The 23,962-nt window shown below is 32.7% G+C and overlaps 1 protein-coding gene across 1 annotated transcript; it reads left to right on the top strand.

The window, feature by feature from the left end:
- Positions 1 to 3,474: 3,474 nt before the first annotated feature.
- On the top strand, positions 3,475 to 18,124 carry LOC106069058 (pyruvate dehydrogenase phosphatase regulatory subunit, mitochondrial-like). Its single transcript, XM_056035289.1, has 17 exons — positions 3,475 to 3,792; positions 4,479 to 4,609; positions 5,387 to 5,468; positions 5,610 to 5,691; positions 5,897 to 5,978; positions 6,627 to 6,748; positions 7,959 to 8,076; positions 9,667 to 9,819; positions 10,684 to 10,808; positions 11,076 to 11,268; positions 11,651 to 11,803; positions 12,657 to 12,799; positions 13,166 to 13,314; positions 14,285 to 14,582; positions 15,033 to 15,212; positions 15,392 to 15,573; positions 17,081 to 18,124. The coding sequence occupies exons 1-17, from the start codon at positions 3,551 to 3,553 to the stop codon at positions 17,316 to 17,318; spliced, it is 2,673 nt and encodes an 890-aa protein (XP_055891264.1). The 5' UTR covers positions 3,475 to 3,550; the 3' UTR covers positions 17,319 to 18,124.
- The last annotated feature ends 5,838 nt before the right edge of the window (positions 18,125 to 23,962 follow it).

Here is a 23,962-nt window from a genome sequence, read left to right as displayed (position 1 = left end):
TGATTGTTTTAGTGACTCAATAAAAATATTCAGCGCTGAGTTTCTTCATTTGTTGTATAAATTTATAGGCTAGTCTGAATGCGTGTATGTCAGATGATTGTGGATACAATGCACATCTCTCCAAAATACAATTGTGATAATTATTATGAAAGTGTACAGAACGTTGAAAAATTTCCACTGTCAACGGCTTTTGTATTTCGAGCTTTTTTTTTCGGATTTTGGGTGTCCGAAATTTATTTGTAAATGCATAAATTAATATATTTTATTAACAAATAGTGTCAACGGGTGTCTTTTTTTTTCAACATTTATGGATTAAATTTATAACAAAGACTAAACCTAGATCTACGTTTATCAGTACGTTGACTTTGTTGGCATTTTAAAATATTTTTTGTTAGTTTTACATTTTAAGCTTTGTTGCCAGGAATAAAACTGCATGATTTACAGCGAATTCCAGGTATCTTGTTACCTTTACTAATAATAGATCTAAATGGCGAGTATTTTATGGCTACACTAATTAACTTTGAAGCAAAATTTACAGAATCGAGTACCGTATAACAGATCCAAAAGTTATTCTTAATAATGCTAGAATAGTCCATTATTCGGGTTTGGCGTCTATAATTTCAGAATTAAACTTCACACTCGAGTTATTAGGCCTACCCATCTATTCGTCTTTCCTCAATCCAATGGAAACTCTCTTTTTATTTCCATCTAAATAAGGCTTGTATTCGAGTCCGAAGATTAATGAGGAATAGGCCTACAGTATTTCCCGTGGCTGCGCAGCCCCAGCTGTGACCTGCATATTCGCATGCGGCCTCAGAACGAGACAGCTGGAGTCTGGAGGTCACTCACAAAGGCCGCGGGATACACATTTGAGACCAAAAGAAAATCCTCTGCCGAGGACAGACGCAGACGGCGAAAAGAAAATATAAATCGACCACCTGCGGACAATGATTATGCTTGCCCTGGATGTGGCAAGATATGTAGGTCACAGATGGGGCTGCACAGCCACGGGAAATACTGCATTCCTCACTAATCGGACTGGAAGACAAGCCTTATTAATATAATGTATAGATGTATAATCTAGCTTGTTATCAAGCAAGATGCCGTAAATGAATTCTGCTATCTTGGATCTACAATTCAAGGTGACCTTTCTCTAGAAGAGGAGATTTAAAAAAAAAACGCATAGGGAAGGCCGCATCAACCTTCGCTAGACTCCGACCAAGAGTTTGGGAAAACCAGAAGCTCACTACAGCGACCAAAATGGAGGTCTACAAGGCATGCGTTCTTAGCACACTACAGTAGGCTACGGCAGTGAGTCGTGGACTACCTACACAAAGCAAGAGAGAAAACTAAACTATTTCCACTTACGCTGCCTTCGAAGGATCTTAAAAATAAAATGGAAAGAAAGAGTGTGTAATACTGAGATCCTCACTAGAACGGGCCTTTCCAGTATCTTAACAGTCCTTAGGCAATGCCGCCTTAGCTGGCTAGGACATGTTCGCCGGATGGAGGACAATCGCATTCCGAAAATCATTCTGTACGGACAACTTGCGTCTGGCTCAAGAAAAACTGGTCGCCACCACCTCCGTTACGACGGTTACGTGGATGTGATATAACGGGATTTAAAATCAGTGAAAATTGATACTGACCATTGGGAAGTTGGAGAGAGACGGTGACCAAGAAAGCTATGGACAGCTAGAAAACATTGGCCTCAGCTCTTGAAGAAAAGCGTGCCACACGGAATCTTTTTTGAAGTAACGTATGTATTATATAAGATAAGATAAGAAGATGTAAAATACGATTATTATGACATTGATCCGGGAAAAATATCTAGTAGTTCTACTTTTTATTTAAAAGTTGAATGCAAAACAGTATTTAACGAATCACAATTCAATGTGATGACTTTCGATCTCTGTAGTCAAGTAGAGTCTACATTACCGCATTAGTCAAGAATCTTGACTCAAGATACATTAGTCTTTTAGGTCATTAATTTAGATCTAATAAATTCTAGTATAATACTAATAGTATTATAATTATTATAATTATCTAGCTACTTAGCTAGTACTAGACACCGTCTCACTAGTAAGTAGATCTACTACTACTACTAGTCCTAGTCACTAGTCATTCTAGTACTGAGTAGTAGTAGTAGGCCTACTGTTACACTGTAGTAGACTAGACTAGTAACTAGTCTCACTCTCAGTAGTCTCAGTCTAGACTTATTTTATCTAGACTTATTTTAAGTGTCTTAACTTGTCTTAAGAATGATTATTAATTAATGAACTGTCATTATCATGATTTATCATATAAATTAAGTTTTTATTAAGAGTAAATTAAGACATTTAATCACATTATTCATTATTATTATCATCAAATGGATCAATCTTGAAATCTTGATATATTATATACTCTAATCTTCAGTTCAATAACTTCAAGTTCAATCTTGGCTTGGTTAGACTTAAATTTACTTTAGACACTTTAACTTTAGTGACATTTAAATATCATTTAGTGACTGGAGTCTAGAATGTCTTGATTCTAGATCTATATAGTTGTATTTATTCTCAGTTAGTTATAGAGTTGAGTGTAGTATTAGTAGTAACTTACTTTTAGTATACTACTACTACTAGTATTACTAGATTTTCAATAAACTAGAAATCAAGATAATCTTTGTCATTATCATGATTTATCATATAAATTAAGAGTAAATTAAGACATTTAATCACATTATTCATTATTATTATCATCAAATGGATCAATCTTGATATATACTCTAATCTTCAGTTCAATAACTTCAATTTCAATCTTGGCTTGGTTAGACTTAAATTTACTTTAGACACTTTAGTGACATTTAAATATCATTTAGTGACTGGAGTCTAGAATGTCTTGATTCTAGATCTATATAGTTGTATTTATTCTCAGTTAGTTATAGAGTTGAGTGTAGTATTAGTAGTAACTTTTACTTTTAGTATACTACTACTACTAGTATTACTAGATTTTCAATAAACTAGAAATCAAGATAATCTTTCTTAAGTCATGGTTACATTATTATGATTATAGATCTAGCTCTAAATCATTTTTTTTTGTTTGTTTTACTTTTCGATCTAAATATAATATAGTCTAGATCTACATACATATATAATATTAATATTTAAGGATGTTCCTTGTACCATTGTAATTCAATTGTAATATGATTGTACCATAGTTAACAAGAAAAAACAACAACTTGAAATGACATTTGGAGTGACTGTTGAGGTCTTATTGCAAGACACACATTTGAATCATTGAATATGTTGCATAACTTGGATCTTGATGCCTCCTTCCATTGCTAAAAACCGGTTTATTTAATTTTGAAAATAAAATAATTTAATGATTTCTCCTATTAAAGATATGTACTTAAATACTTTTATTTACAGTTTGAAAATAAATGTTTTATAAAAATATTAAGATGATTAAAAATGTTCTCTCTTTTTTTTTTAGAATTATCATCATGTAACTGTCTAACTGATGGTTTCATAACTGAAAGAGCAATAGCCCCCAAGAAGGAGCAGTAAGAATGTTGAAACTAAGTTTTCCTCCTTCGCTGTTCTCCTTGAGCTCTTTCAAATTAAGCAACTTACCAAGGCTTTCTAATCGACTGCATACATCATCTGTTGCCTGCAATTCTCAAGATGAACATCCAACTGTGCCCTCTCACTGTAAGGTTGTTATTTGTGGTGGTGGCATTGTTGGATCATCTGTAGCTTACCATTTAGCAGAGCGAGGCTGGACAGATGTTGTTATTGTAGAGCAGGGCAGGTGAAAACATATTTTACTTATTATATTTTAATTTTTAAGGAATAAGAGCCATCATAAAACTACTATAATATAATATAAATTACATGATTAAGAAACCAATTATACATTTCTCAACAATATGAATGTCAATGGATACAACTCCTATAGGTTATGTTGGCTCTTTCATGTAACTGTCTAGTGCATATGTCTGCTCTACTCTGTGCTGTGAAGATATGCCCCTTTGACATATGTTTGAAACAGATGACATTTTTTTTAAACTTTTAATACAGTGATGTCTAAACTAGGGCCATATCTGGTCTGTGATCCAAAACTTTTGTCTTCAGTGCATAATAAAGCCTCCAAAGCATGTGGCATGGGATTTGACAATATTTTGCAATGATGTGGCTTGTGATATGTGTCAGAAAATATATGGCCCTGTGTCTGAAGAAGGATTTAGTATCACTTTTTTTTTTAAAGATCCAGGATGTGATCACTTAACAGAAAATGTCCTAGACATGTTCACCCCTCAAAAGATAACATATATCACTTTTTAGTCATATTTAAAAATCAGATTTTAAAAAAATGCAAAGCCCACCCTATACCTCCCATTCTAGGTATTTATTTATTTTAAATTGCATTAGGCCAGAAAAATAAAAAAATATTTTAGTCATTTTTTCCAAATCCTACAATCTGTCAAATTTTAACAGCTTGACTTGTGGAACAACATGGCATGCTGCTGGTCTTATTGGTCGTGTCAGGACAAGTCCCACAGAGATGAAAATTTTAGATTACAGCAGAAAACTTTATGAAAGTATTCAAAAAACAGGCCATGATGTTGGTGAGAAAATATAGCAAAATAATTATTACATATCATTGAACAAATATAATGGCCCATCTGATAAGATCTATGTGATATGGCTTAATTAAAACTTAATATGTGATATGGCTTAATTAAAACTTAATACAATGACAATGTTAAATTGAAGTAAAGCATTAGGTGTGGATTATTTTTAAAAAGCCATCTAATCTTATCTTATATTCCTCCTTTGTCATAACTTGCTTATCAATTTTGTTCCAAGTGCATGTTTGATGTTGGTGATAAAACAAATCTTCATGAACTTAGGTTATCTCCAACTTGAACTGTCTTGCTGCTCTTTATTTGAAGCCATAATACAACTTTTTATCATTGGTCTATATATGTAATATGTAATAAAAAAAAGTATTGATAGATTTAGGGGCTACACATTGCAATGTCTTATTGAGTTATGTAAGATAAAGATTTAATCAGTTTTAATCAAGTAATTTTAATTATAATGGCTTGTTTGAATTTTGATTTACAGCTCTGGTGGGAGTGAAAAGAAAAAAGAGTTCCCTTATACAATATATTAAAGCTTTTATAAAGCGCTACTTTCATGCTTATAGCTAGGAGAAGGTTTTCCATGCTGCCTTTAGGCGCTCAGTAACCACAACTCTGCTCGAGTCTAGCTTGCCATCTCTAATTATATTTAAAAGTTTTAAAAAATATTTTCTTTACAAGTTGTAAAAGTTTTTAAATAAAAAAATTATAGTAATTTATTAGTGGCTATAGACTGATCATCTTCCTGTTTGACATTAGGTTGGAAACAAACTGGCAGCATAGCTTTAGCTAGAACAAAAGACAGACTTGTTGAGTTCAAGAGAAAACATGCTGTTGCCAAGTGAGTTCAACATTGGAATTTAGTCTCACATAGCCATTACTTGCATTTAGCTTGTTTATATCATAACCTTTTTTCTCTTATTTCCTCCATAAACTTTGTTTTTTTCTTGATAAAAAATTGTAAACTTGTTATTTTCTGTAGGACTATAGGACTAGAGACACATATTATTACTCCAGCTGAAGCCAAGGAAAGATGTCCACTGCTGTTTACAGATGACATTGTGGTAGAGTACATTCCTTGTTCCATATGCTAGGACAAATTTGTATTTTTTTTTCTTTTTTTATTTTTTTTTGGTATTTCATAAGATAAGACACAAGATAAGAGTAATAAATTTAGATTTTTGTTCAATAAATAAATATTTTTATATTCATTATAAAATGATTTCTCTGTTTACCAGTTATCACTATGTTGTTGTTTTTTTTACCTAGGGAGCAATGTGGATTCCCCATGATGGTGTTGTTGATAGTAAATCCTTATCTTTAACTCTTGCTAAGTTAGCCCATGTGAAAGGTAAATGTTTATGTAATTAATTTTAATTTTTGAAAATGTCATTTAGATTTTATAAAATTTCTACATTAAAGGTAAAGTTACTCCTTTATGTAAGGATTCATAACATCTGATGCTAAGTTACCCCTTTTTCTCATTAGTGGTTTAAGTATCCAAGATATTGACTGTCTACACCTTTTCCTTAAGCTAAGTACATATTTCATGTTAAACTCAGGGGAATGTTAGACATACAGTCTTCATCAAATCTCTAAGAAAAGCCTACAGATCAGATAAGCAGTCACAAATTAATTTTCTGAGTCACCTAGTCTTTATAGAATATGTTAGAACTTTGGAGATTTTTATGGAAAGACCGTAAAACAAATTAAGTTTAAAAGTTTTCTAGTGTGACTTTGATCCATGGCCAAATGATTTTTACATTTCTATGATCAGGTATCATTTGTACTTTTAATAGTGGGTTACATTGAAATTTTTGAGTTGAAACATGGAGCAGGTTCTTTGGAAGGATTCTAGATATACAATAGGCAGTTTATTTTATCAGTGATTTTGATGTAATCATATTTGTGTGAACATTGTTCTGCCTTCTACTTGTACATATGTACAGTTACTCTGAAATGTTTACTGGCTTGTAAGTCTTTCTTATTCCCTACACAGGTGTGATGATAGTTGAAGGTGTGGGTGTGACAAAAGTGACCACTAAGAAAGGCAGTGTCAGAGAAGTGGAGACAACAGCAGGGACAATACATTGTGACTATTTTGTTAACTGTGCTGGACAGGTATCATGTTGATTTAAGTTGCCCTGTTGACTAGTCTTATATAAATCATAATAGGAAAAATATGACTTAAGCCCTTTATTACTTCCAAAAAAAATTTTATACTAAAAAGACTAGAATTTCTAATTTTTGGACCTTGAGTATTTACACTTTTCAAAATCCTGGGTTATAAAATATTAAGTGCATTTTTAAAATTTTTCAGCATACTTGTTAATGTTTGTAGTCATTTATTTGGGCGAAATTAAGAACTAATCTAGCTTTATGATTGGCCACCATTATGTATAGATTTTTTGAATATTTTAAAGCTGATAGGGTGAATATAGAAGAGTTTAATTCAAAGAATCATTCAAAGAATCATTCAAATCTTTTGTCATTTTTGGTCATTCCTTTAAAAAAGTCTTGCTTTATCAGTTTTGCTGATTTTATGCAATAACTATATAAAAAAAACAACAACAAGATAAGCAAAGTCAATGGTTGACTTTATAAAGATTGACTTTCCATAATCACAAGCATAAATCAATTTACTATCTACTATTTTTTTTTTTTTTTTTGAATTAACTTACTTGAGCTAGTTACTTCTGGATGACTGTGGTATGTTCTCAACTGTCTCATGATGGTCCTGAGTTAAAACCCTGCCCACTGCCATTCCCTGCCAGAAGTTTTGGATAGGATGTAATAATCTTCATTTCTGAAGGAACTTCCAAAACCTGTAAAACAAACAAAATAACAAAAATAAAAACATTTTGTTGAAGTAGTAGTCCATTCACATTTCTCTATTAAACTAAACTAAAAGTATAAAATGTTTGTTTCATTATAAAAAAGAGTTAGGCTCTGTTCAAGTATCAAGTTTGTTCCTATACTTGACTATAAAACATTGTTTCTTTCTGCCAGATATTTCTAGATCAATAAGTCTTAAACTGCACTTTTCTAATTTTACTTTGAAATTTTCTTTGGAATCAATTGCAATGTCAAGATCATTATTGTGATATTACAGCAGGACTCAAATCAATTAACTCAATTTATTTTACAACATTCTTAAAAGTTACAGATGAACCTTCATTGTATGAAATTAAAAAAAATTTTGAAACATTGGTTTGCATTTTCAAGTACTTTCTTTCTTAATGTGTAAAGATAAAAAAAAAGTAATCTTTAATTGAATAAGTAGAGGCTCCATGTATTTCTAGCCAGAAATGTCCTTTGCATTTTATTTCAGTGGGCTAGAGCATTGGGTAAGAAAACCTTTCCAAAGACAGTCAAAGCACCATTACATTCATGTGAACATTACTATATGGTCACAAAACCTCAAGTTGGAATTGATTCCATGATGCCTGGTAAGTATGTCCTTACACCGCATTCCCAGCAGCATAATCAATTTTTTTTTTTCTCAAAAGGATATTTTAAATTTTGCCTCCACCTTTTTAACAAAGCACAAAGCCTTTATTTTTCCTTTAGTTGAATTGTCCACTCTTATCAAAAATGTATTTTCTAGTACATTTACTGGTCTGCCTTACCCTTTGTGTTTTACAGGCTGGTTGTGAATCTCTGCTTTATACAATTTGAAGTCTAACATTGCATTTTTTTCTGGAATTATCTTAATTTTGATATTAAGTTTCAAACAAACTATGTTTGGAATTTCAATTCTATCTTTGAATGTCATATTATATAAATCTTTATCATCATTTAAATCTCTTGAGTGAGGTTTAGTGATTCTGAAATATCTTCTAAAAGGACCTAGATAAAAGTCTTGTGGTTGCACATAATGCATGTGTATTAAAAGGAAGTTGAGAAGTGCTTCAAGCATAAAAAATATGAAACTTCTTTCAGCTGCAGAGACACTTTGTATCATATTTTGGGTTGAACCTTGCAAACAAAATATATGGGATAATACCATATCCAGCAATTATAGCTAATACACACTGTAATAGCATTTATCACAGGCATGGGGGGGAGGGCACTTTATTTTCTCATACACTCTCTTTAATTCATCTTTCCAACTACTTCCCCTCCTATTCTAACTTTGAGATGAGCATGTTAGATGAAAACTACTGGGTAGTTTAAGAAATGGTTTCAACACTCACTCATACAATCACATTTCTTGTGACTCCTCGCTCTCTCTGGCATTAAAACAGTGGATTTGTTTCATATAAAACCATGATGATGTCATAATTGGGTGACCATAGTCATCATCTTTGTGTAGACTGCAATGCAAACTGGGAAAATTTGAATAGAAATCCTTATTTAGTTATTATTAGAAAAACAAAATGTATTGGTCTCAGTGATGTTGAAGTAGCCTGCCTTACCTTTACCTTTACCTATCCCTTAGTCTGTTGGACCGTTGGGGCACCAGGCAAGATTTGTCGACCGTCTTTCTCCATTCCTCCCTTTTTTTTGCCTTGTTCAGAACCTCTCTCAATGGCAGGCCTGTCCATTCTTTAATGTTGTCCTCCCATCGCTTTTTCTGTCTGCCTCTTCTTCTTTTTTCCCTGGCACTGTTCCCTGAAGAAAGGTCTTTGCGAGCCCCGTAGATCTTGTAATGTGGCCAAAGGCCAAAGTAGCCTGCACTTACAGTTAATTGGTGTCTTCTGACAGTGATAAGAGATTATGATGGACAAGTTTACTTGAGAGAATACAACAGGGGAATACTTGCAGGTGGCACTGTTCCCTGAAGAAAGGTCTTTGCGAGCCCCGTAGATCTTGTAATGTGGCCAAAGGCCAAAGTAGCCTGCACTTACAGTTAATTGGTGTCTTCTGACAGTGATAAGAGATTATGATGGACAAGTTTACTTGAGAGAATACAACAGGGGAATACTTTCAGGTGGCACTGTTCCCTGAAGAAAGGTCTTTGCGAGCCCCGTAGATCTTGTAATGTGGCCAAAGGCCAAAGTAGCCTGCACTTACAGTTAATTGGTGTCTTCTGACAGTGATAAGAGATTATGATGGACAAGTTTACTTGAGAGAATACAACAGGGGAATACTTGCAGGTGGTTTTGATCTTGCAGCTAAACCTTGTTTCCATAAAGGGATTCCAGACAGATTTGAGTTCCAGCAACTTCAAGCTGACTGGGACCATTTTCGTAAGCATTTAAAGTGTTTTTTTCTAATGTGATAGTAGGTGTGTTTATTTTGAGTGGCTAGTAGTGTATTGTGTGTGACTGTGTATAGAAAGACCAGTTGATCTTCATTTTACATGGATGAGTGAACTGCTAAGAAAGTGTAAGTTAGGTGTGTGGAAAAATAGGTCAGAAAAACAACAGGATGCTGGAGTGAACGATACAAATGTAAAACTAATAAAGCAATATGTTCATTGAGATTATAGTTGTTTTTAGTGTCTATTACAATTAGCATTATTTTTTTTTTTTTTTCATTAATTTATTATATTTTTAAAAAGTAAGATAAAAAATATATTTATGTTACATATGTTTGTTAATGTTACAGTATTAATCCAGTTTATGCACCCCAAATAGATCATATAACATTTATCTAGCTTTATTAGTTTCCTCAGCAATTTAAACTTTCTTCAAATAATGCTCTTAAGCTATTTTATAAGCTTGAAATATGGCTATCAGTTTCATATTTTTATCCATTATTCTTCAAATGTTACAGATTAAAAAATATTTTGAATATTGTATGAAAATAATTTAATTCACACAAGATTATCATACAGCAGCTTTAATGGCAACATGCTGAAGTATCTTTCCCCAACATTTTCTTCTGTCATTAATTATAGGCTACCACTAATGCACTTTAAGATAGCAGATATTAGATTTTTTTACTTCACCACTGATCTGCTGGATGAGACGAACATTGGGAAACTTAAATATAAGTTTGTTTTTATGGATTGTATCATTGATTACTATAAGAGATATCAGTTGTACTATTTAAAAGAAATTCCTATTTGTTCAAGACAAATATATTGAAATTAATTTTTTTTTCCTCAGATTCTTTACTTGACAACATTACTCATCGTATGCCAATTCTGAACGAGGCTGAAGTTGATCGCTTATTTAACGGGCCAGAAAGTTTCACGCCAGACTCAAAGTGTATTATGGGTAAATCCCCGAAGGTATGTTACATAGTTCATAACCAATCCGAGGCTTCACCATGAAAACATGTAGAAGTAATTTCCTTCAATTTCTTTCCGAAATAATTTTAAAAAAAAATCAATTTATAACCATGCCTAATATAAAAAAAAAAGTTATGAATTATGAAGATATAGTTAAAAGAAACATTTTAAAATGAACCATTGAATACAATGTTAATTAATTCTCAAAACTGACATTGTAAATCACAAACTTTGTAAGCAATTGTTTTGTTTTTCTCTTTTTGATAGTTGAAAAATTACTTTCTGGCAGCTGGAATGAATTCTTCAGGTATAGTGGCAGCAGGTGGTGTAGGTAAAAACATTGCTGACTGGATAGTTGACGGAGATACCAAATTGAATTTGTGGCCTTTTGATGTTAGAAGATTTGTTCGCCTTCACAACAACAAGAAGTTTTTAAAAGATCGCATTCCTGAGGCTGTTGGTAACTATTAAGGATATGACTTAGTAATCTTTCATAGCACTTATCTGTTATATTTTTTAAATAACTTCTCTATACATTAAACATGATAATACTTCTGCTAGGTAGAAGAGCATGGTCTTTATTATGGGGTTTAAATATCTGATCATGCCATTAGGTAATATTCATTTTTTTTTTGACAACCATGTATTTGGGTGGCTATAAAACCAAAAGACTGTTCTAGGAAATACATGAAAATCTATAACATAGTGATCAAACTCACAGTCTGTCAGCTTTTCTTTACTATTAGCTCATTTCACATAAAAATTAACTCAGATTCTAACTAAGTAGAAAATATCCAGCAAAAACCAACTACCTTCAGTCCTGAATAATATTTCCCTTTCAGCTAACCACTACCAGCTTAAGTATCCCAGAGAGGAATACAAGACTGGAAGAAAGCTGAGATGTTCACCACTCCACACAAGATTGGAAGTAGCTGGTGCTGTATTTGGTGAGACCATGGCTTATGAAAGAGCCATGTATTTTGCCCAGCCATCAGGTAGTGCTTTTTTTTTTACTTTAATCAATAGGTGACCCTTGAATGAGGATAAGTAAATCATTGACCATACAATTGCTTGATTTATGGTTGGCAGATCCTTTTTCTTCTAAGAGAGGTTTAAAGCATCCAGCATGGTAGAGAGGCTAAGTACGCTTGAACTTTGCTTGGCTTGGCTTCCTATGAAGGGGGCTCAAAGTTCGACACCTATATAGAAACTATAATTTATTTTAATTTCAATAACTTGTCTAATGAGAGACAAAGAGAGAAAAGGAAATTAACTCCCTGCAGGTTACTCTAATGTTATAGTGGTGGGGATGAAACACAGATTATAAAAATCCACATTTACATTGTAAAAGGATATTTCCCTTTGCTTAACTTCATCTTGAGTGGCTCTTCCATAGTGTTACATAAAGGTATTAGGTAGTAATTGAGGTGTTTGGCTTTTAGTCTATCTCAAAACCAAAATGGCCCTGACCTTTTCTGGTCTGTATTTGGTGAGACCATGGCTTATGAAAGGCAATTTCTTTTCCTTGTTTCACATTTCTATAAGATTGTGGTCTAGGGTTTTACTAATCTTTTAACTGAAATGCTAAGAAGATTTTCCATCAACTCACACACAGAAATAGGCAAAATGTGAATTTTATATTTAAAATATTTAAGTGTAGGAATATTTGATATACTTATGTTTAATTTTTTAAATTGTATATTTACATACTGACAAGTACATTGACTATACTGTTGAATTTTTTACAGACCTATAGGAACTAAATTAATATAAATTATTGATGTACTCTTGATAATTTTCCTCAAGAAAATAACAATAAATGTATTTTTGTATTACATATGATTTAAGATAGCTGTATTGGTATGGAGTCTGGTAACCAGTGGTCCTGGGCAAAGCCTTGCTGGTTTGAAAATGTACAAGAAGAATATTGGGCCTGTAAAGAAAGAGTTTGCATCATGGACATGTCTTCATTTGCCAAGTTTGATGTTAAGGTTAGTACAAGTACAGAAACTGACCTATTCTTACATATTGAATAAAATGTATGTTTAATTCACTCTTTCTTGCTCTGGCTGACATAATCAGCCAGCTTTTTTCTAAGTTCATTAATGCAGCCCTCTCTGACAGTGTGTTTACTAGGATATCTTTTATTTATATTTTAGATGTGAGTTTTTCAAAAACTTTGCCTCTGGCATGACCTACTTACTTGTCTCTTTTCTTTTAAATCATCTATTTTCAGGAAAAAAAAACTGCTATATATCATCCAACATGAGCCATTTAAATACTAATTTTGTTAAAACTAATTGTTCATTTATATATTTAATATTTTAAGTTAACCTTTTTTTTTTTATGGTTCATAGTCTCAAGGTGATGAAGCAACCAAATACTTGAATTATCTTTGTTCCAACAAAATAGACAATGACCTGGGTACCATTGTCCACACTGGCATGCACAACATTCATGGAGGCTTTGAAAATGACTGTACAGTGGCCCGTTTGGAACCTAACCAGTAAGCTGAATTATTATTCAAAAATAGAATGTTATATTTTGAGAAAAATGTTAATTAAACTTATTTAAAACAAATTATTCTTTTGATAAACCAATAAAATGTGGGTTTTTTTTTAATTTAACCATTTTTCTCTTCAAAACACCAGAACTATTACTATTGATTACATTGAAAGTCTAATACCAGCTTTTATTCCAGTATATATTAGCATGCAAATAGTATTAACCCTACCAGCCTTAACCCACTGAAATTGTCCCCTATGTCCTGAGCCATGCCACTTTTTTACTTACTGTCTTTCAAGCTCTAGATCTATTGGAAATCATATTTTCTTATCAGTCAACCTCTCAAAGTATCATTCAGTGAAAATAAAAGCATTATTCTTAATAAAATTCTGACTCTTTAGAGTCTATATCAACTAAAATATTATCAACTTTAGGCTTATTACAAGCATAGACCTACTTTTTACATGCCTGGTTCATGTTTATTTACAATTTTTCTAAAAATTTACATGTAAAATCACACCGATTCAATGTACATGGGTGAAGCTATTTGCAAAGCTAAACATGTGGTTTAATTACAATTGGTTGGTAATTTTTAGATCCCGACTCATTTTTTCTATGCAATAGCCAAATACTTAAAAAGCAGTGCACTGGTCTGGTAGTGTTAATAATGAAAAAAAAAAAAAAGAAACTTTAGACTCCAAATGCAATATTAGATAATGAAGTAAAAATAAAAGATAATGACATCTTATGCTCATCCATGTTTTAATCTAGTCATAAATCTGATTTAGAGACTATAACTCCACTAATCCTTGGCTGATTCGGAAAACCTAATCCCTCCTCTAATGGCATTAAGGAAGGAAGAAAAAAAATGGTATCTTAACTTTAATAAAAATATATACTTACTGTTCCTGCCTTATATTTTAGATATTTATTGCTTTTATTCTAATTGTTGTGTTTTGTTTCTTTTTTAGTTACTTCATCATATGTCCAGCCACACAACAGACCAGGTGTATAGCCTGGTTGAATTATCACCTGCCTCCAGATGGCTCTGTACAGGTCACGGATGTCACCTCCATGTTCTCTGGGATCAACATCATAGGGCCACATGCCCAGCAGCTGTTGGCTGATGTCTCAGAGTTTCCAACTACCAAGACAGCATTTCGCCCCATGACTTCAAACGTCATTGATGTGGGTCACGCTAGCAGTATCAGAGCCATGCGGCTTACTCACACTGGGGAGGATGGTTTTATTCTCTACATACCTGCAGAAGTAAGTCTCTGTAAATGTACACACAGTCTTCATTGAACAAATTACATGGGATAGTCTTCATTGAGTACTTTCATTCTTTTTTTTTTTAAATTGTGCTGATATGTCAAAATTTCTAATATCAACTTTTTTTTTTCAAATAGAAGATAAAAATTTTTTTAAATTAATGAGCCCACTTTATGAGTTGTAAAACATAGTTAGTAAGAACTGAAAACTCTTTGATACCAGTAATGTTGAGACACAAGATGTCCAACTTTCAATATATCTTCTATTCATTTAGGTTAATTTTAACTCTAAATAACAACTTAAAACCAACAGTTCCTGTTTATTTCAGTTTAGCTCAACTTGGCAGCTAAAAATAAAAAGAGTTGTAGAACTTTATTTAGTTTTGAAATAAATGATTTAATCTCAATACTTCTGCTTTGTACACTAATATTAATGATTTGTTTCAAGTATGCTCTTCATGTGTATGACACACTGATGACAGCGGGGAAAGATTATGGTATCCGCAATGCTGGATATTATGCCTTGCGACATTTGAGAATTGAGAACTTCTTTGCTTTTTGGGGCCTTGACTTGGACGACAAGACATCACCTTTAGAATGTGGTAGAGGATTTCGTACAAAGCTAGATGTATGTTACATTGTAAATACCATAAATAAAAAGCTTTTCTTAGTTTTCAAATTGTTACTTCTATGTAATGAATACTGTAATGATAAGCACATGACCCTAACAGTGCTAATTATTTAAAAAATTATTTCAGTTACCATTCATCATCAATTGTTTTTTTTTTTTACATAATTTATCTCCAGGAACATGATGACTTTATTGGCAAGTCGGCTCTGTTAAGAGAAAGACAAAATGGTGTCAAGCGACGTTTCACTCAATTTCTTTTGGATGACTATGATGTTCATAGAGACTATTGGCCCTGGGGCGGTGAACCAATTTACAGAGATGGACAATATGTTGGTTTGACCACAACCTGTGGCTATGGGTAAGTTGTGTGTTGAGCCTTTTAATAAAATGCTTACAATGTACTTTTACAGAAATGACATTATGTTGGTTTCACCACAACCTGTGGCTATGGGTAAGTTATTTGTTCAGCTTTTTAATGAAATGCTCACAATGTACTTAGCTGTTAATATTATAATCTTATATATGGTAATCTTTACTTTAAATTATTCTAATTCATACCTCAATGGGATATGTTGCTAGTTAGTTATTTATTTTTATTTTACCAGCAAAGTGCCTAGTCCAGCATTCTATAGAATGCACGAAAATGTCAGGCAAAGTACGAAATGAATTATTCTTGATTTCTTACTTCGCCAAGGCATGGTATAGAATGACTAGAACTACTGTTTTAGGCAATGTGTGAAATGCTGATTTTAATTAGTTTATTAATATATATATATATATATATATATATATATATATATATATATATATATATAAATTACAATAATTAATTTTAATTAGTTTATTAATATATTTATATATATTTATATATATATATATATATATATATATATATATATATATATATATATATATATATATATATATTACAATAATTAATTTGACAGCCTTTTATTTACTAACATTTTTAAATTAAATACTTTGTATGTCAAATTTTTAACGTTCACTCAGTCATGTTTTTATCTTCTTTCCTCCTTTGTAAGGCTTTGTTTCTTTTATTGTCCTCCTATGGGTTTTAAGGTTTCTGGTAAGCCTCTCTATACAAGATAATTAAAAAGTAAAAAAGATAACGAAAAAGTTAGGAATTGCTTTAAAAATGAGTATCAACAGAACATGGTACACTGAGGTAGACAGATTTGTCTTTTGCTTTAGCAGCAGATTTTATTTGATTAACCCTTCTAATGATTGAAACATTATTTTATTGATTTTCTATTTGTATTTAAGAAGAAACTAACAAAAATATTAAAAAAATAAGCGGAGTCTTTTAAGACTTTTATGAATTAATTTGATCTTCTTCTGCTGTTACATGTAGACAGTTTTAACCTCTCAATGTTTTGGAATATTTGAATCACTCATTTTGGTCTAGTTAGAAGAAACTAAACAATTTTATATTTACTAATGAATTTTACTATTTTAAACTATGATTCATAGATTTAAAGAATCATTTGATTATTTAAAAATTGAAATAGCTTTTACCATAGGGGACAAAAACATGGGCTACAAAGAAATCCTTAAGAAATCCTGTTTTATTTGTTTTGTTTTTTACTCATTTATATTTAATTTGGAAATTTTATCTTTCTAAATAAAACATTTTCTACTTTGCCAGACTTAGAACTAGTCATTCTATTGAATACCTTGTCATTCTATAGAATGTCTAGGCAAAATAGTAAATGGAGAATCATTTCGTACTCTGACTAAAAACTCTATAGAATGCCTGCATTTTGCACTTTGCCTGTAACGTATACATAAGAGTTCAGTTTATAGCATACACATCAAACAAATGTACTTTATTTTGTCTACATCAGATTTACCTTGGAAAAGATGGTGTGTCTTGGTTTTGTGGGAGACATTGACAATAACGGGGAGTATGTTACTCAGAGGAACATCAATGAGTGGGTCATGAACAAAAATGCCAAATACGAGATAGACATTGCTGGGGTCCGCTTTCCTGCCAGACCTGGAATCTATACTCCCAAAATCACAGTGCAGACCTTGGACCCAATCTTTGTCCCAGCCCCAGACAGACCATCAAAAGAAAGTTGAAAAAGCTGAGATGCTCTATTGTTTCATTCTATAATCTATGCACACAATAATTAGCCAAGATGGAAATGTGTACACATATTTTTGATTGTACAATGTGCTTTGTAGTAAAATAAGAACAAACAAAAAAATGTTACAGCCCCTTCCCATGTAATCGATACTATTGTAGTGTATTATTCATTTACATATAAAATGAATCATTGGCAATAACATTGTCTTGAGTCTTTTTACAAGTTAAAGTTGGTGTAACAGGAAACTGAAGAAGCATCTAGATTGTTTGCATTCTTCTCTTGGACAAAGTTTTAAATGGGAAGTGACAACTGATTGTTGCCAATTAGATTTATGTATTTGATGTTATGATTAATATCTATTTAATGTTATCTTTAAGTAGAAGATAAATCCTTTAAAGAATATGCACAAATTATGTATTGAAAACTAGATTCTTTTGAGATCCTCCCACTTACAAGAAGATACTTTCAAGATTCCCTCACAATTAAAAACAGTAAAACAATAACAAATGCATTTGACAGTGTGTGTGATAGATGGGTAATCCCTTTCACACATTGTGTGAGAGATGGGTTATAAGTAAAAAAAAATGAAAGTAGCCTTTATTTCTAAAGGTTTTAATTTAAGGCAAAAACACACACACAAACATAAATTTATGCCTTGAGATATTTTTTTATTTTACTATGCAAGAAAGTATGTTAGAAACATCTTTTACTTTTTTTATTGTGGAGAATGATGAAAGAATTAGATTGAATCTTGACCCACAGACAGATAGACTAGTTAGTTCTAGACCAAACAAACCCCCAAAAAATTCTGAAAAGTTGTCATTAATTTTTTTTAGTTTAATTTACCTATTTTTTTAAATTGGTGATAAACTTTTAGTTAGAATGCCTTATTTTAGTTTTAACTTTGTTTTAGTTTAATTTTTAAAATTTAGTTTAATTCCATCTATAATGAAATATAGTTAATACAGTCGTGATTTGTCGTGATTTGTGTAACAAATGGTCACGCATGTAGGAGTGTGTCCTAATTGAGATTTATATCCATGTATTCAAACTCATTTTCCCCATAAGATGTGATGTTTAGGCAGTGTCAACACGTTGTTATAACAAAATTAATCTCTGCTGACTTAATGTGGTGACTGGTATATCTTTAAACTCAATGTGGTGCTCTGGTGCAACTCTACATTCTCATTAAAATTATTCAGATGTCAAGCTTAGACTTACTAAAGCTACTATACTGTAATAGTGAAGATGATTAAATGAAATTTCTATGATAGGCTACCTTAGGTAAACTCACTCATCTCATCTCTGCCTGTCTTTGTAATTGTGTATTGTATGTTCTAGTGGGTGTCTAGTAACCCCCCCTGTTACAAGAGCGATATAACATTGAACAAATTTTTTTCTCAATGCATAATATTTCTGCAGTATTTTTTGTTTAACTTACTTCTTTTTTTTGTTTGTTTTAAATTGAAGTATGAGTTTGAGCAATCCAAAAATCTATGCATATAAAAAAATTCTTCTTCTTACTGATTTACATTCAAACTTGCTCTGGTTGTCTTCTTTTTTTTTTTTTTGGTTGTGACTCTTCAGTATTTGTAGAGTTTTGAAATTCGCGCTGATAGAAATTTTGTTTACAATATTTAGTTCTAGTTTGCTTTTTCATTGTTTAATGTTTTTTTCAGCATATATTTTTGATTTCTAAATGTTGTGTCATTGGTAGGCTACTCTATATGTTTTGCAAGAAACAAAACTGTGTCTAGAGTTTTTTTGTTTAGAATTTTTTTAAAATGAGAAATGGACTAATTTTTTAAAAATCTGTCAAAATGAAACATAAAAAAAAAACACCATAGTATTAACTCAATGTAATTAAGTAGTCTGTGCTGACTTATGAATACTCATAGATTCCAATCTCTTTATGATGCAAATCAAAAAGTTGAGGTGAGCTGGTTTGGCTTGAGAGATCAAAATGAAAGATTTTGATTGATACTTATAGTGAATGACTGAAAATAAAGTAATACATTTTTCTTTTGTTCAAAACTTTGTCTAAATCTGGCAAAGAAAATAATATATATATAATAAGTGATTTTAAAAACAATTTTATTATCAATATTTTAATTATTGCAATGCTCTCATTTCATACTGTTTTTGTGTGAGATGTCTGCAACAAGAGATTCTTGAATTAAATAATAATAATAATAATAATCTTTATTATCCGTAAGGAAATTTGTCTTACAATTTGTGCATTACACCAAACAAAAAAAAAATAACTATAAGAAACCAAAGTGTACATTCACACCAGACTCACTCATAATTTAATATGTGACAAAGTTTATACCAGATTGTTCTTATTTAATGATTTGATTGCCAGGGGAACAAAAGAGTGTTTGTGTCTGTTTGTCTTTGCTATCGGTGTCTTGTATCTCTTTTGTGATGGTAAAATCACAAAATCCTGACACAAAGGGTGATTCTTTATTTCGAGGATCTTGTTAGCTTTTTTAGAGATGTTTGTCTCAAACAACTGCCCAAATGGGGTTTGTTTTTTGCCAATGATTTTTACCTTTCTTAACTGAGAACATCCTTTTTCTTTCAAGTGACATACCATGATTATGTTCAACAAAACAGAGCCTCTTTATAACCTTGAAGATGAGGATGATCTACATTGATCTAGCCCATTACAATCATACACCATAGTACTGCCTCTTCAGTCCCAATCTTTCTTAATTTAACTTGAATGTTTGACTTGTGCTCTTTTTATTAGAAGTAGTGCAGTGTAGAACCTTGGAGAAGTCAAACTCTGAAGCTCAAACAGTCAAACTAGTTTTAAATTAAGAACTTGATTGCTTGAACCAAATGTTTATTGGTGATTCATACCATGATGATGTATTCCCTAGTTTTCCTTGTGTCAGCTTATTGTGTGGTCCTATATCTATGTGGTTGTGTAGTAGTAGTGTTTGGGTGTCCAATAGTTGTGTTTGGTTTAATATCTAGCAAGGTTGTCCAGAGGGTGTGTTTGATTCAGTATATACCTAGTGTCTTGTAGTTGTGTTTGTAGCAATATCTATCGTGTCCAGTAGTTGTGTTTGGTTTAATATCTAGCAAGGTTGTCCAGAGGGTGTGTTTGATTCAGTATATACCTAGTGTCTTGTAGTTGTGTTTGGTTTAATATCTAGCAAGGTTGTCCAGAGGGTGTGTTTGATTCAGTATATACCTAGTGTCTTGTAGTTGTGTTTGTAGCAATATCTATCGTGTCCAGTAGGTGTGTTTGGTTTAATATCTAGCAAGGTTGTCCAGAGGGTGTGTTTGATTCAGTATATACCTAGTGTCTTGTAGTTGTGTTTGTAGCAATATCTATCGTGTCCAGTAGTTGTGTTTGGTTTAATATCTAGCAAGGTTGTCCAGAGGGTGTGTTTGATTCAGTATATACCTAGTGTCTTGTAGTTGTGTTTGGTTTAATATCTAGCAAGGTTGTCCAGAGGGTGTGTTTGATTCAGTATATACCTAGTGTCTTGTAGTTGTGTTTGTAGCAATATCTATCGTGTCCAGTAGGTGTGTTTGGTTTAATATCTAGCAAGGTTGTCCAGAGGGTGTGTTTGATTCAGTATATACCTAGTGTCTTGTGGTTGTGTTTGTAGCAATATCTATCGTGTCCAGTAGTTGTGTTTGGTTTAATATCTAGCAAGGTTGTCCAGAGGGTGTGTTTGATTCAGTATATACCTAGTGTCTTGTAGTTGTGTTTGTAGCAATATCTATCGTGTCCAGTAGGTGTGTTTGGTTTAATATCTAGCTAGGGTGTCCAGTAGGTGTGTTGGACTTATATCTAGCTAGGGTGTTTGGTAGATGTGTTTGGTTCTGTATCTCGGGAATGTCAATAATACATAGAGCATGTTAAGTTACGATTATCTTTCATTTCATTCTTTGTTTATTGTGATTTAGTTTGTGTAGACATGAAAAAAAAATACATTAACAAAGAAGTGGTTTATGTACATAAATCTTCTGTGATCCTGGAAAAAAAGAGACTCCCCAGCAATGCAGTCATCACTGATGTGATGTATTTTTTGTTTGTGATACAATTGGCAAAAATCAAGTGTTTATTTAAGTATTATAAATAATGTAAATACAATTCTTACATAGTCTATGATATACAACCAAATCACTCAGAATGGCTTGTAGAATGTCTTTTCTTTCCTGTATATTGTTCATTTACTGGTTGTTAATTATTTTTTTAAGAAATGGAAAAATAAAAAGATTTTGTTAATGCACTGATTTGAAGAATAAACTTTTTTTACTTTCTGAAATTTTTGTTTTCCTTTTGTATATTATATATTTTTTTTTTACTGTAAAAACATTACTTTAAAATCCAAATTGTAATCCAGATCACTGCCTACAATGTCAAAATCTGTATCTAGATTACAGCCTACCAATCCTTCAGAGCTCTGAACAATCTAGAGCTATGGGAATTTAAGTTTAGAACTAGTAACAAGCTCATTTGCATATTTCCAATATATTGTAGTTGTTTGATGCTTGTATTGTCTTTTTTTTTTTTTTTTACAAAGCTTATATCAACTCACTCTGTCTGGTAAAAAGTTTGTACATATTCTCTCCCACACCCAATCTTTGATTTGGCACAATTATTTCTTTTACATTCCAATACACGAATCAATAAAAAAAAGTTAACTATTGGTAATTAACTGTTTTGGAGACGCGGTGGCTGAGTGGTAAAGACTTCCGAACTGGTGTTTCGGGTTCAAATCATGATGAAGACCGAGATTTTTATTTCAGGATCTTAGGGCGCCTCTGAGTTCACCCATCTCTAATGGTAACCTGACATTAGTTTGGGAAAAGTAAAGGCGGTTGGTCTTTGTGCTGGCCACATGACACCCTCGTAAACAGTAGGCTACAGAAACAGATGACCTTTACATCATCTGACCTATAGACCACAAGGTCTGAAAGGGGAACATTACATTATTTAACTATCTATATATATAATTCTCTTCATGGCTCATGAGTTTGGATACCAAGTAATGGAAAGATCACTCTTTTATTTCTGCAAGTCGGACGGACTAGAGTTACCCCAACGAATTTTAGATTCGAAAAAAAAAAGAAGGGGTGGGGGGAGAACAAGTAGTATTCACCCGTTACTAAATAGCAGGGCCGGACTTAACCATTGTGACCAAGTATTCATGGAAAGAGAACAAGTAATCTACTCTGTATTCACCCGCCACTAAATAGCAGGGCCGGACTTAACCATTGTAGGGCCCAATGCGAAACGGATTTCGCGGGGCCCAGTTTGGGTAGGGATACGGATAATAAGTGAAAATTAAGAGTTTGTATTAGAAAATATATTCGTCTTTGCATTTTACTCATTCTTTACTGTGCGCAGAATTACTACACGAGCCTTGCAGTATACCATAAGAATTCTGTTTCCTACATAGATCACGCTCAATAGCAAGAATTACCGAATGTTTCAATCTATCTACGAGAATTGTTGACCTCAAGTAATTCTTCATTAGTTTGAGACGCGAGAAGCTTCTTTCACTAGATTCCACAATTGCGGGTATTGCATAATGCCGTTTTTTTTTAATCGGGCGTAGGATTGGCGTTTTCCATGAATGACACCCCAAAATGACAATTTTTGTGTATATATTTCAGGAGAGTTGTATGAGTTTTCAAAAGATTTTAATAATTTCCGGATATTTCCAGGACTTTTTCGTATATTTTCAATTTCAGGAGATTTCCATGAGCTCCTGGTAAATCGATAGGAGGCGGCGGGAAATCTGTTTTAAGTTATAAAATGGTTGAATTAAATAATTTACACACCTAGAATTAGCGCGGGTCCTATGAAAGTGTGTGGCCCACTGCAGTTGCATAGGTTGCAGTGGCCTGAGGCCGGTCCTGCAAAATAGCGGCGTATGATACGCCGCCGATCGACTAGTTTATTATAATTAACTATTTTGTTTGGTTCGAGGGAAAGAAATTGTACTTGAGTGATGTTGTGGTATAAGTTGAATTAGCTCCCTTTATACTTTGTCACCACTTTGAAGTTTGAAGCTAACAATCTGTATGTCTGTGGCATTTTGCGTCTCGAGAGATGATTTTTTCCCTTTGCAACTTCTTGTGTGACTAAAGAGGCCAGTCCTTGATACACAGCTGCGATCGCAGGTTGGGCATATGTAATCACCAGGCGCCGTTGCATTATCACCCCTCTTTCTGCTTTTGTTGTGTATGGCATCTGCAATCCGAGACCCTTCCTTTATGCTCTCTCTCCATGTGGATCCATCCAGTGCTACTTTTTCCTAGCTTCTAGTTTCGATTTTGAAGAGCCTCAATGTCGCGTTTGCATACATCCGAAGCTAACATTACATAACTATAAAACATTCTATTTTCATAAGTGATTCACTGACATAGCGGTTAGTGTGTTGGCTTTAGGATGCTTTAGCCCTCGAGTTCGAATTCAGGTCTTTCACCTTTTTTTTTTATATAAATGTAATTTTGATTCAGTATTTGTTTTTATTTTTTTTTTATATAGCATGCTCAGTGCTCTATGGTCCAATGTGGACCAGTGGGGGGAGGAGGTCTCTGGGAGAAGGTTTCCATGCTGCCATTTAGGCACTTAGCCAACACAACTTTGCTGGAGTCAGG

Source organism: Biomphalaria glabrata, chromosome 7 (genome assembly GCF_947242115.1).
Source record: "Biomphalaria glabrata chromosome 7, xgBioGlab47.1, whole genome shotgun sequence".
Lineage (NCBI taxonomy): Eukaryota > Metazoa > Mollusca > Gastropoda > Planorbidae > Biomphalaria > Biomphalaria glabrata.
This window is presented reverse-complemented; position numbering and strand designations above follow the sequence as displayed.